This window comes from Poromitra crassiceps (genome assembly GCF_964638095.1).
Source record: "Poromitra crassiceps genome assembly, chromosome: 30".
NCBI lineage: Eukaryota > Metazoa > Chordata > Actinopteri > Beryciformes > Melamphaidae > Poromitra > Poromitra crassiceps.
The window spans coordinates 13,942,900-13,957,899 of record NC_139652.1 but is presented as its reverse complement, the minus strand read 5'-3'; the positions used below and the strand labels follow the sequence as shown (position 1 = coordinate 13,957,899).

Here is a 15,000-nt window from a genome sequence, read left to right as displayed (position 1 = left end):
ACACATGCACATAAACACAATTACATTTTATACTGACACACCTGTACACTGATAAGCTGGTATAAAGCCAGTCATGTTACCTACCAGTGTGTATCAGAGACAGGACAAACCAAATGACCATGTGAACGTATCAAATGTACCTAACCACACCTTTGTCACTCACACTACTCAACCTGATATTCACCAAAATGATTGGAAGCCACCAGAGCATAAATGCATTTTTCAGTTTAAAATGGAGTGTAGCAAAGTTTTGTCCAAAAAAGTTTGGACAAAACGTAGTGTGTCCAATTTCAAACAAATAATGTAAGAGGAATTGTATCAGGTAGAAATTACGTTAACTCTATGAAAATATGGACGCTGGTGGACGCCCATTTTGAAGCCTCGAGATTGGCATTTTGACCGTTGCCATTTTGTTTTGTTTTCGAGCCAGAAGTGACCCTATTTGGAACGAGTGTGTGGAGTCTGGGAGGGGTGGCGCCTAGCAGACAGCTAGCGGCTAGGCTAGCAGAGAGCTAGTGGCTAGACTAGCAGACAGCTAGCGGCTAGCGGCTAGGCTAGCAGACAGCTAGCGGCTAGGTTAGCAGACAGCTAGCGGCTAGGCTAGCAGAGAGCTAGCGGCTAGACTAGCAGACAGCTAGCGGCTAGCGGCTAGGCTAGCAGACAGCTAGCGGCTAGGCTAGCAGACAGCTAGCGGCTAGGCTAGCAGACAGCTAGCGGCTAGGCTAGCAGACAGCTAGCGGCTAGGCTAGCAGACAGCTAGCGGCTAGGCTGCTAGCGGCTAGGCTAGCAGACAGCTAGCGGCTGGCCACATCATGCCTAACTTGAAAGGCCCCCTCCAGTCTTGTTGCACTGCAGCATAATGAACAGAACAGCTTGGCCTCTTGCCTTCATTAAACTCTTCGTCTGGAAATACAAAGCAGTATGCGGCCATAGTTGTTTCCCTGCATCTCCGTTAAAAAAACTTTAGTTTAGAAGCCACAACATTGATTATTATCAACATTCTGGCCAACAGACATCAAAGCTATGAAAAGAGCGTAACTGGAATCTAATGCACACCTAGTCATTGATTATGCCTTTCATACATGATGTTTAATTATGTGTGCATCACTTCAAAAAAATCACAACACTCATTAATTTACAGTAAACTGAACTGAACTGAACTGTCTTGATAAAAGAATGGAAATAAATAAATAAATAAAAATAATAATCTGGAAACAAAGTAACCATCTTTTTTGTAACATAAATAGAGCTGAACTCTAACTTACTAGTTTATGCCCACCATTAGTATAATTGGGTCCAGGTGGCATAAGTAAATGTGTGTGTGTGTGTGTGTGTGTGTGTGTGCGTGTGTGTGTGCGTGCGTGCACGTGCGTGCGTGTGTGTGTGTGCGTGCGTGTGTGTGTGTGCGTGCGCACACGCGCGTGCGTGAGACAGTGAAAGGAGACACTGGAACGATGATACTGTCATCCATCCTCTGTGGTTAGCATGTTACTGTAGGCAGGAGCTACATTATGGGGCAAACGCGTGCTTTGGTGTCAGCGCCAGGAAGGTTTGGTTGCAGCTGTTGTCATGGTAACGCTCTGGATCCTGTCGACAGGTGCACGTGTGATGCACGCATGCGAGTATGTTTCTGTGGTGTGTCTGTGTGTGTGTGTGTGTGTGTGTGAGAGAGAGAGAGAGAGAGAGAGAGAGAGAGAGAGAGAGACAGAGAGAGACAGAGAGAGCGAGAGAGAGAGGACATTTTGGCCAGTTCTCACTTTCTGACACACATTCAATGGGCTGCTTCAAGGTTAAAGTCGAACTGAACCTGTTCGTCACGTGCATAAATGAGTCCGTTTCAGACTGAAAAACATAGTTTGTCTAAGATGACAGGTTGAGAGGCGGCTCATAGTATCATGTCGATGATTTTATTTGACAATTCTGGGGACTGGATTGGGCTTTGGCCAATCCTGGCGTGTTCCGCCTCCAAATCGAGTGGGATTCAGTGTGTTGTGGTGCTCCCCTCGGGAAGAGCCTTTTGACGGGAGGAGTGGATGTCAGCGACCCGCAGGCAGCCAGCTGCCTTCGTGTTGCCCAGCGGAGAGTGCAGCCTGTCGGCCTGGAATCTCCGAGGTGCGACCCCTGACAACCAAGCTCTCGGATGCGCGCGCCATTATCGCTGCTGTAAATACGATATCCCTGGAATGCGCATTTTAACGAGCCAGTTACATTTCTTTGCATTCTTAGAGATTATAGTTTTTGTTTTTTATCCATGTTTCTAACAATTGGCCAAGTTAGTAGTTAGTTTATGGGATAGGAATTCTGCCAGATGACAGGCACATATAGGCGCCATTTTCTACTTCATTTGGAAGAGAAAACTATCCAGAAATGAAGATTTGATTGACAGCTGCATGTCGTGATATGATTGGTTGAAATGGGGTAGAAATTTAATAGTACTAGGTGACGTCAGCAAACTGTAAATTACTGTTATCAATGAGATCTTGAAAAACGAACTTTTGATGTGAAAAAGTGTGAAAAACTAAAGAAATTAGATTGTTGTGATTTGTTTTGCATACATTATTAAATAGGTGCACTGCATACCCAGGTATTTGAACTAAAAGAAAAGAAAAGTCATTCTTGGGTTCAGCTCGACTTTAAAGGACCTTACACATCGGGAGTGTTTTTTCGTGCGATTAATTCGCACATCAATAATATTTTCCGAACCTATATCAGTCAATGCAGCCGTGCATACCAACGGCGAAGTTTCACTGAGCGTTATTGCGGTGTTTCTTTTTTCGAACCACGGTCGATTTTTCAGAAATTCACTTCCAATGTGTACACATCTGTGGCTGTGATTGACAGGTGGGTCAAAATTCACATCGCAATTTCGTGCTGTATATTCGCATCGCTCTTGATGTGTAAGGACCTTAAGAATCAGAATCAGAATCACTTATATTGCCACAGTATGCAAGTTACATACAAGGAATTTGTCTTGGTGTCTGTATGCAGCGTAGCGGTCACATCAATATACAGAGATAAGAAGTAGGAAGATAACTAAAGACAATCACAAAGTTGCAAGTGCAATCAAATCGAGTAAATATATACAATATGTACATGAGTGGTGAAGTGTTCTCTGGATCATGAATATGAATTTACGTTGAGTTAAATAGACATTAAATAGGCAGCGGATTTACATGAATTTGCAGTCGGAGTTAAATAGAGTTTACATTGAATTTACATGAAATTTACAGGCTAAGTTAAATAGGCATTAACTGTGCAGGGAATTTACATGAATTTACAGTCTCAGTTAAACAGGTATTACATTAGGTATGAGTTACAGTTTTATAGGGGGGGGGGGGGTTCAGTTGAGTTTAGGAGGAGGTAGTGAGTTTGTGTGTGTGTGGGGGGGGGGTTGTTGGTGAGGCCCTTGGCGGAAGGGGTTTCCGGGCCTTGTTGGTGAGGCTGATGGCGGTTGGGAAGAAGCTGGTCTTGTGGCGGGTGGTTCTGGTCTTGGCAGACCTCAGTCTCTTGCCGTGGGGGAGTGTCTTAAAGAGTTTGTGGTCAGGGTGGGAGGGGTCGGCCATGATCTTGTGAGACCGCTTCAGTGTCCTGGCTGCATGCAGGTCCTGGAGGGATGGCAGGTTGCATCCGATTATCTTCTCGGCACAGCGGATGATGCACTGAAGTCTGTTAGTGTCTTTGAGAGTGGCAGCAGCATACCAGACAGTGATGGAGGAGGTGAGGATGGACTCAACGATGGAGGTGTAGAAGTGCACCATCGTGGCTTTTGGCACTTTGAATTTCTTCAGCTGCCGCACGAAGTACATCCTCTGCTGTGCCTTCTTGGTGAGAGCTCTGATGTTCAGCTCTCATTTTAGGTCGTGACTGATGATGGTCCCCAGGAAGCGGAAGGACTCCACAGTGCTTGTTTTTTCGATTATTTTTTTTGTAAAGCACCTTGAATTGCCTTGTGTATGAAAGGTGCTATATAAATAAAATTTGACTTGACTTGACTTGTTGACTGGGGAGTCACCCAGGGTGATGGGGGAAGGTGGGGCTTTGTTCCTGCTGTAATCCACAATCATCTCCATTGTTTTTTGAGCATTTAACACCAGGTTGTTTTGACTGCACCAAGTCACCAGATGGTCTTGGTTTAAAGGGTTAAGTTAGAATTGGATAGTTAGGGTGAGGGTTAGGGTTAGGCATTTAGTGATGGTTAGGGTTAGGGGCTAGGTAGTCTCTTAAAACAGCCACTCAAAATGTTTCCACCTACCAAGCAGGGTCAACTTGGTCATAGCGAAATGGGAAACTGGCAAAAATAATGAGCGATGATAGGGGGATGTCCTGGATGTCCCGCCTATAAAGGCAGGTGATTGGAGAAATACGAGCGCCTATTTCTCCAATCACCTGCATCGGTTTGAACTTCCTCCGGTCTGAAGCATTGTCCCCCCCAACTTCCTTTGGCAGATCACGGCAGTAGCTGATGTTGGCAGTCACGGCGTCACTCATTGGCTGCGATTCTGCGATTGAATTCGCCTCGCGCGGGAAATCGCTCTGGATAGACCAGCCTCCAGACAAAACTTACGCTACAGGCATGTGACGTCACGTTGAAGGCTGGGTTTACCCAGGCTAGGTGTGAAGTACAGACTTTATCTGGTGCACTCGCAGGATGTAGAAGAGACAGTCTAGCTTGAGTGACTAGGGGCTAGAGGGAATGCATTATGTCAGTGAATGTCCTCACTAAGATAGCTCTACAAACATGTGTGTGTGTGTTGAGATGTAGAGCAGGTGCGCTTCCTCAGATTGCCTCCTTGGCTGTGGGTGCTCAGCTACTGGAATTAGTATAAAAAAAATCACTACAAGAATGAAGGTAGCAGCACTCCAAAAATTGAGATGCAAGACTTCAGATTTCCATTTTCTTTTTTTATTGAGGGCTAACGCGTTCGGCATATGTGCCTTCATCAGAGCATCATACAGAGCGGTAGGATTAGCCTCTTTTTTTTAAATGCAGGTAAAAACAGAAACAATCATCCCACCTGTGTAGGGGGAGGTACTTCCTTACAATCAATTAGGACACAGAGCACAGACAGAGAGCACAGGAATACATTTCAATAACAGTGGTGCATTCTCAGACTATATTCTATGAAAATATCACATTTCTTGTGGAGTTCAGAGGCACTTGGGTCAGACGACAGTACAGATCAGGCATCAAGAGCAGCAAGCTGTATGGGTCACATTAAAACAACCCAAACAAACAGGAGAGCAAAAATAAACATGAGAAAACTAACCAGCCACTTAATTTATAAGAAAGGTTGAAATGTAAAGTCGTCATTAAGTCCCTTAGGTTGCATACTATTCAGTTGGTAAATCCAAAACATCTCTCTCTGTGACAACAGCTTGGGGAGGTTTCCCCCTCTAGGTGGCGCAGTGACTTGTTCTAACCCAACGAACCGGAGGGTGGATGGCGAGCCATGGTTTGCTTCAAGATAATGTTTTGCCATAGCGTATTCTACGTATTATATGTGTGTGTGTGTGTGTGTGTGTGTTTGTGTGTGTACTGTAAGTGTGACTCACTGTATGTCCCAGCACAGCCATACGGTGGAGAAGTGGCCCCATCCCAACTTCCTGATCACATGGTACCTCCCGTTGAACAGATCCCCTATCTTCACCGGATGGTACCCTCCTGAGAGAGAGACGGGGGGGGGGGATCAAGGTTACAGACTACTGTAAGTGTCAATGACATATGAAATCCATTAGTGAGTAAGACCTGGAAAGAAAGCGAGAGAGAGAGAGCGAGGGAGAGGGGACGGACAGAAGAAGGAGACAGAAGGCAGACAGGAGACAAGTCTTTCCATGGGCAGGTAGAGACAGCGGCTGGTGAAGAAAGGCTAGAATAACAAAGAAGGAACTCATAACAGAACACTGCAGGGTGTGGAAAACCTCTTAAAGGAGAATTTCGGTTTTTTACACCACGGTCCTCATTTCCAGTTTAGAATATGATGTTTTACTCACCGAAATAGTTTCGCGTCATTCGGATGCCCAGGGAAGATTTTGAGCTCCGAGTACACTCTTCAAACAGGCTAGAACCGCTAGAACGGGAGCCCACGGGGCATTCTGCACGCTCTCTAAATGACACTTTTTCTGTCAGATCACGGTTCATTATGGTTGTAAATATAATTATTTAGGTAACAGCTAGAAGCTAGGCTAACAACAACACCGGAGTCAGCGTTGATCTGACCCGGATGGGGTTACAGTGCCCATCTCCCCCCTCTGTGAAACCACTTCTTCAGAGAAACCACAGAAGGGGGACGATACGCACTGTAACCCCATCCGGGTCAGATCAACGCTGACTCCGGTGTTGTTGTTAGCCTAGCTTCTAGCTGTTACCTAAATAATTATATTTACAACCATAATGAACCGTGATCTGACAGAAAAAGTGTCATTTAGAGAGCGCGTGCATTGCCGTGCAGAATGCCCCGAGGGCTCCCGTTCTAGCGGTTCTAGCCTGTTTGAAGAGTGTACTCGGAGCTCAAAATCTTCCCTGGGCATCCGAATGACGCGAAACTATTTCGGTGAGTAAAACATCATATTCTAAACTGGAAATGAGGACCGTGGTGTAAAAAACCGAAATTCTCCTTTAATGAGCTGACAACATGGCGTTGGTGATAAGGCGGTTGATTTGTTCTGATCCCAGCATTTAGAATGTGAGTCACGTTGCCATCTGACATTTGGCGGATGCCTTAATTATGTAGCATGCTGACCCCAGTGGGAATCAAACCCATAACCCAGATAAGAGAATGCAAATGTGTTGTGCACGCTGACATTTTTCTGTACATAATATGTGTCCATTACTGTATGTTGCCTCCACCCTGCAGCATCAGTAAAGTGAATAATAGTCTTCTTTATTGTGTCTTTTCTAGAACGCAAAGGTAAGAAGTTATCCTTGACTTGTATGCCATTAAACTGGTTGTAAATATTCCATGGTCATCATAACAGTAGCTAACCGTAGCTGTCCGACCTTTGACAATAGCAGCAAAAGTGACAGACTCAGGAGACACTTTAGGCAACTCAAGTTCTTGGTTGACATTTGCAAACAAACGAAAACTATTTTTTCCACTGATATTAAAGGAAGAACTTAGAGTAGTATTTTTAAGCGGTGCAGCTGCCTTTTTTTTTAAATATATCTTTTTTCCCCCCGATTTTTTTATCCCATTTTTATCCCCCATTAGTGCTAATTTAATTTATTTATCCTGGTTGCTACTCCACCCTCTGCCGATCTGGGGAGAGCCGAAACTGGCTCCATGCTTCCTCCGAGACATGGGCAGTTAGCCAGCCGCTTCTTTTCACCTGACAGAGGATGCTTCACCGGTAGGACATAGCACGTGGGAGGTTCACGCTATTCCAACCAGTTCCCCTCCCTCTGAACAGGCGCCCTTAACGACCAGAGGAGGAACCACATTAGCAACCAGGATATTGCATGTTTTGACAGCGCTTACCACTGTACCACCGTACCCCCTTGGTGCAGCTGCTTATAAGTGACGTGTTTCCGCCGTCCGTCCGTCCGTCCGTAGCACGGGATGTGGACGGGATGTCGCACGTGATGTCGGTATGCGCACGAGATCTGCAGCCTTGCCGCCTACAGTAGGCCCCTCCCCCTACAGTAGGCCCCTCCCCCAGCTCTCTGCTCTGACTTGTGCAAAACGGCACCGCTTACTTCAACACCTGGGTGTTTTTTTGTTATGTTTACAAAATCTGGGGCCACTGCAGAGAGCTAGCAGAACAACGCTCCTTAGCAACCCAACAACCTTGAGACACTGGTGTCACAACTAGCAAAGCATTTCACACTGATGGCTAGAGTGACACTGCTGCAAATCCCATTAGGATGGAGAGAGGGAGAAAGGGGGGAGGAGGAGGAGGAGGAGGGAGGGATGAAACCAGATATGGCTCCAGACAGCCTTAAGTGTATTGGATAAAGAGGGGCAGAGAAGACAGATGACCAGGAGTGTCACGATACACTAATTTCACGATACGATACGATACACGATGTTGGGTTCACGATAACGATACGAAACGATATTTTAACAATAGTTTTTTTAACAAAAGTAAATCATTTTTATGTATTTATTGATCATTTATTTAACCATGTGAGTCCCGTTGAAATCGAAACCTCTTTTCAAGGGAGCCCTGGGAAAATACTGGAAAAATAGTCTTTCATTTGAAATACACAAAATACAAAACAAATGCTGTTTTTGGAAATTGTTATTATAATAACTAGAAAACAACATGGAAGAGATAATGCTTCTCTTGCAATAGAATGTGTCACACTGTCCCAAACTAAATGTTTGTTGCATGGTGAAAGAAAAATAAAGTATACAATCTATTTCTTAAATAACTCATGCTCAATGGTCCCTAAACTTATGTAATCTTATGTACCCCTTGAGCTGTTTTGCCATGCCAGTAGTAGTCTACCCCCTCACTCATGCGTGTTGATTCTGCTAAATTTGTTCTATTATTATTCAGGAGCAAAACATTTTTTTTTTTTTTTACGATATCATTTTTTTCTGACGATATCGATATCGTGACGTTGATATATCGTGCGACGAAATATCGTGACACCCCTAGATGACAGAACATGTAAAGCAGAAAGATAGAGGACACAGTGCCAGACAGACAGACCAACACCGTCTGTATGTATAGAGGCAAAGTGAACGTCACTTCCTGCTTCAGCACTGTACCAGTGATTTTATTCCGCAATTTATTTCCCCATAGACATTTCGTAAAATGCTTATAAAAATAGTTTGACTTGGTCAAACCAAACGGTTCAGCTATATTTAGAATCGGGAGAGACCATAGAACATTTCACTCGGACCAAAACCTAAAAAAACAACATCGAAAAAATCTTTTCTTTAAATCCGCATTTTTTTTTAACGTTTTGGTCCGAGTGAAATGTTATGCGATCTCTCCTGTTTCTAAATATATCTGTACCGTTTGGTTTGAACAAGTAAAACTATTTTTTATAAGCACGAAATGTCTATGGGAAAATAAATGGCGGATGAAAATCTCTGGTACAGTGCTGAAGCAGGAAGTGACGTTCCACTTTGCCTCTCTAAATGATGTCTTGGACTATTTTCAATAATGAAGACTACTTAACAGCCAATGCCCAGTTCGTCATATCACAGTCCACGCCCCCTTTCTTTGAGGATGTATAACCCATTCATTGTTAGGCTCGCCCCCTTTCTCTGATGCTGTCTCCTCATCCATTCACAGTTTACCACACATGTGGCAATAACCAATCAGCCCAAGGTATTCCTCTCCAGCTGATCCCAATCACCTAATCAGCGTAATATATCAGGGTCCATGTTTTACTCTGTTTGCTATGTGCTGTGTATGTGCCATGTCATTCTCAGTTGCTGATCATCATCGCTGAAGCAGTTGTTTTCGCCCCACCTCCTCCCCTGACCACCACCATCGTCATGACTCCTGATTGAAGAATTCCCTATGAGGGATTTCCTCACTGACATTCTTCACATTCTTCTTGACATTCTTGTATTCTTCACTGACGACGCCCTCTCATCATCTCAGGAGAGCGTCATCATATCATGGAGTCATACGCCAAAATTAATTTGTTGTATCATTAAAGCTTGTTATACTTTCTATTAGTCTCTCATTATTGAAGTGTGTGTGTCCGTGTGTGGTGGTCCTAACCTTTGCAGTAGTCCGCGGGGTCCTCCTGCTCCTCATCGTCGGAGCCCAGGATCTCCTCCTCCGGCTCTGGGGGTCCTGCCGGCTCGGGGGGAGGCGGAGGGGGTGGCGGGGGAGGAGGGGCGCTGGCCGGGGCTTTCTGCTGGGTCTCAGGCCTGCATGGGAGAGAGAGGGAGGCAGACATTTAAAAACTGTCCCCAGTATTTATTCACTGTGCTTTTGCTGTATTTTTGAAGATGTACTTGTTTATGCTGAGAAGGGCTTTTTCCCTCTCATCTTATTGTAAGTCAAACATACTTTGTGCATGTCGTGCGGGGTGTAGCTTTAAGACTGATTTCCTTAGCTGGCACCAGGGTTCAGCCTTTTTCTGTAGGTCTGTAATGTGAGGAATCACATTTTGTATATTTCCTAGATATCTTTTTTTTTATGATGTGTGGCTTACAGTATCATCATCAGTATGGTCTACTGGTCTCATGACTCATACACACCAACAATCATACATAACACAGAGGTGACAGTGTGAGATTAGGCCAGTCTATTTGAACCTCATGAGACGTCTCAGGAAGACGAACAAAAAGAACATGATCAGACATGGATGCCTCACACACATTCTCCATTGACCACAAAATAGCATGGGCATCACATTCAGATTCACTTTTAAGTAATCCGATTACAAACACAAGGAATTTGACTTAGTGCAAGTATGCAGTGCAGCGGTCACATCGATATTAGAAGACAAAAGCAATATCGAAAAAGTATCACAAAAATGTAAAGTGCAGTCCTTTAACCCATTGATACCTAATGCAGCATTTGCGTGTATATCCCTCATTTGTGTGCGTATCCCTTTAAGACCGCGAACCGCGTTAACGCGGTTCGCGGTCTTAAAGGGATACGCACACAAATGCTGCATCAGGTATCAATGGGTTAAAGTGACATACTGTATGATGGGTGGCGGGGGGGGGAGGGATCATGTCAGCTAGAATCCAGCTAGATCAGCAGCAGTGGTAATGCAATGGACCAGCCAAGATGTGGTGTGCCAGGCTTCACATAGAAAAGCTATGTGCAGGTAAGAGCAATGGACTGGATAATATAGGATGATCTTCACAGAACTGTAGTTTATGTTTAGCAAACAGTGAACTTCTGTTGGAAAGGTCAGCATTCATATCACCAAACCACAACAGACACATGTAGAAAGGTTATCAGCAATAAAATAATTTATAAAGACAAATCTATTTAAGTATTTACCCTCATTCTGGTGACACTCAAAATGTGTATATACACCGAGGATAGTGAACTCGTTATCAATCTTTACTTGTACAGCGATACACCAGTTAATTTAAAGCCTGATGATGACATTGTGAGGAAGGTGTAGTTTCCCTCCATGTACTACTTACTATGTGCCGGATTATTTAAAGTAGAAACTGCTGCAGGTGATGGATCAGAATCAGGCAGATGTTTTAAGGCTGGGCTCAGACTACAGAAGTCTTGGCCCGATTTATACCCGATTCAGCCCTCCTGAGAATCTGAGGAGAAATGTGGCCTGGCAGCTTGGTCGGTCCCGATGTTCGGCACAGATGATCTGCTAATGTGAGCGGTTTGCAGATCCAATCTTAACCCTCCAGATCTGCTCACAGCCTCATCGGGGGCCGTCCCGATCATATCAAACATGTTTGATATTTAGGACTGAAAATCTGGGTGAATACGTCATCCTGCTGCACGAGACTCCCGTCCATCTCGCCGTGCGTGACCAGTCAACAAGAAGAAGAAGAAGTGAGAGAGGAGAGGACTTTTTGACATGGTGACCATGAAGAAACTACCTACTGTCCGGGTTCGTTGGACAGCTGACATGGAGGGAAGGCTTGTCGATATATGGCAAGAACACGACTGCACACGACACGATTCTCGTTATGTGCGTGGTGCAACCAGATTTCAAAATCGGTTAGTATGGGGGTACTACTCATAACCTCAGCCTGGAAGGATTTATGACGTCATCACTAATAACGTCACAACTGCTCGAGTGACATCACTTATGACATCACTAATAATAACATCACAACTGCTTGAGTGACATCACTGCTGACATCACAATTGAGTGACATCACAGATGACCATTCGAATCCTTCTCGCTGTGTATGGAATCATCAGGTGGTATGAGAGAGCCTTTTCTAGTTGGTATGAGAGGAGGGTCTTTTCTACCAGCGTTGCCAGACGTACGATAATTATCGTATTTGTACGATAATTTACCTCCAAAAACGATCATTTTGACCCTCTGGTACAATAATTCAACATTTACCATATGGCAGCACTGTTTTCTACAGACATTTATCACAGTCAGTGGTTACACCGTTCGTTGGATTGTTGTCAGCAGTTACACCGGTTGTTGCTGACATCAGGCCATCAGTAGGAGGGCTGCACGGCCTCTGCATAGCAGTCACCTGGTCTTCAAGGACAGCAGAGAGACCGCCCGGCGCCCGCAGACTCACAGGCATTTCAGTTTCAAGGGTTCCTTTCATACAACAAATGTCATTATTTACTTGTCAGAGCTGAAGTTGTGTGTGACCAGCAAAATAATGTAGTCTTGGCTAAGAGTTTGCATCTTAACCACAGTCAAGTAGTTCAGTAGTTCATCTTCTACCATCACTTTCCCATCATTTGTTCTGAATTTCTGGTCGGTTGTGACGATCTGAGGAAAAGGCCCCACACAGAGTTTCACCTGCCACTGAGGTCACCGTCGCTGCCACCTCCACATTCATACCGTCCAGCTGGACCTCTCCGGCGCCACCCAGTGGCCCTTTCCCATTCAGCAGAGCTGGTGGCATGCCCAGACCGTTCCTTCTTGCCTTCTTCTTGCTTTGGTTGACTTCCATGCCGTCAAACAGGGACCTCTTTCTGTTGGGCACATTTGGGAAGCTCCGCCCCTGAATGGTGGTGGGCTGAGAGGCGCGCCGGTCCCCATTCTGGGCCGTGCCATTCAGAAAAAAACCATTGAGCCGAGTGTGAGACTGAGCCAGGTTCTGCTGAAGAAGGTTCTGGGCATTGGAGAGAGTCTCTGCGCACTCCTGGAAGCCACGGGCACGGGCCAGCTCAGCAGCCGTCAGCCCATTGACATTCCTCACATCAGCTTTGGCTCCCTGAATCAGGAGAGCGTTGATACACTGCAGACTGGCCGCACGGGCGGCCTTGTGGATGGGCGCCTCGCCCACATAGTCCTGTTGGTTGATATGTGCACCCGCTTGGAGGAGCCATAACAAGCACTCGGGGTGGCCCCCAAATGCAGCGATGTGTGCGGGCGTCTGCGCAAACCTGGAGGTCACGGCGTTCACACGATAGCCCGCTTGGACCAGACGCGTCACACACTCCAACTGTCCGAAATGAGCGGCCCAGTGAATGGGCGTCCGGCCGTAGAAGGTGTCTTCTTCCACAGTTGGGTCAGCCGGGTTTGAGGTGCACTGAAGCAGGGAGCACAAGGCGCCGACATCTCCTTCCCTGCACGCCCGGTAGAGAAGGAAACTGACGTTCAGCGTCTCTTCACTCGAGGATCCAGATTCAACTCCCAGCGACATTGTAACTAGATTTGAAGTAACACGATATTCTCTAACTATATGCAGATCAATTACGAATGCTTTATTTGCTCGTTGACGGGTGCCCGTAAATGAGGACCCAGCCACCCCGGCTGTGTTGCTGTGTGTTTCTGCCTGACAACACAAAGATGCTGGTGACATCACAATTGCTCAAGTGACATCACTGGTGACATCACAATTGCTCGAGTGACATCACTGGTGACATCACCGTCACAGTAATTGGCCACAGATTCACAGGTGATCTCTGGGAGGTCTAGTGAAAAAGGAAAAAAAAGAGCGAAGTGAATGATCCATGTTCAGGGTGTCATCAGTAAAAAAAAAAGATCAATCTTGTGGATCTAGCAAAGATAGTCTATCGAACAGACATTCCTGTGTGTGTGTCCCTCGGATGTTCTTGTATCGTCGACAAGCGCTAGGTAAAGATGTACAACAAGAGCCCAAAGCGGCATCATAACTGCAATCGGTTGATGATATGGGGCAGCACACCACGCCAACACTGCACTCAGGGGCTCAGTCATGAATCAGCAGAAAAATGGCCGGCATCCAGAATCAGCAGAAAAATAAATACTTACTCAGTAATGGAAAAATCTATACAAAACTATAGCATTCTCGCATGATGTAAAATGTATTATGTAGGTATGAGACATGATGTATAGGGCCCACATGTCAAAAAGTCTGCTATTGTCCTTTAGCTAAACCAACATAAGGAGAGAGAGTGATAGAGAGACAAAGAAAGAATGCAAGGAAGTCAGCTTGATAAATATGTCTGCCACCGTAAGTTAGTTCCTCTGGCTTCGTCTCCATGGTGAGTACAGTACTTTTAGTTAACAGTCTTGTTCTATGTATGCCCACTGCCCCATCGCTCATCTAAAATGGAACTGAGGCCATGAGAGGGAACACACAAAATATGCTGCAGACACAGGCTGCCTCACATGATAGGCTGCAGACACAGGCTGCCTCACATGATAGGCTGCAGACACAGACTGCTGCCTCACATGATAGGCTGCAGACACAGGCTGCTGTCTCACATGATAGGCTGCAGACACAGGCTGTCTCACATGATAGGCTGCAGACACAGGCTGTCTCACATGATAGGCTGCAGACACAGGCTGTCTCACATGATAGGCTGCAGACACAGGCTGCTGCCTCACATGATAGGCTGCAGACACAGGCTGCTGCCTCACATGATAGGCTGCAGACACAGACTGTCTCACATGATAGGCTGCAGACACAGACTGTCTCACATGATAGGCTGCAGACACAGACTGCCTCACATGATAGGCTGCAGACACAGACTGTCTCACATGATAGGCTGCAGACACAGGCTGCTGTCTCACATGATAGGCTGCAGACACAGGCTGCCTCACATGATAGGCTGCAGACACAGGCTGCTGCCTCACATGATAGGCTGCAGACACAGGCTGCTGTCTCACATGATAGGCTGCAGACACAGGCTGTCTCACATGATAGGCTGCAGACACAGGCTGCCTCACATGATAGGCTGCAGACACAGGCTGCCTCACATGATAGGCTGCAGACACAGACTGTCTCACATGATAGGCTGCAGACACAGACTGTCTCACATGATAGGCTGCAGACACAGGCTGCCTCACATGATAGGCTGCAGACACAGGCTGCCTCACATGATAGGCTGCAGACACAGGCTGTCTCACATGATAGGCTGCAGACACAGACTGTCTCACATGATAGGCTGCAGACACAGGCTGCCTCACATGAT

General features: G+C 45.8%; 1 protein-coding gene and 1 pseudogene across 3 annotated transcripts in view; both read right to left on the bottom strand.

Annotated features, from left to right (window-relative positions):
• srpk2 (SRSF protein kinase 2) overlaps positions 1-15,000 on the bottom strand; it is a 126,326-nt gene that overhangs the window by 31,304 nt on the left and 80,022 nt on the right. For both annotated transcript variants that reach the window (XM_083663140.1, XM_083663141.1), the window contains exons 3-4: positions 9,685-9,836; positions 5,554-5,662 (exon numbers count right to left, since the gene is read on the bottom strand). In XM_083663140.1, the coding sequence (XP_083519266.1) occupies positions 5,554-5,662; positions 9,685-9,836 (261 nt within the window). The remainder of the gene's footprint in view (positions 1-5,553; positions 5,663-9,684; positions 9,837-15,000) is intronic.
• On the bottom strand, positions 12,330-13,244 carry LOC310800630 (ankyrin repeat domain-containing protein 10 pseudogene; annotated as a pseudogene). The gene has a single exon. The product of its transcript is annotated as an ankyrin repeat domain-containing protein 10 pseudogene (transcript).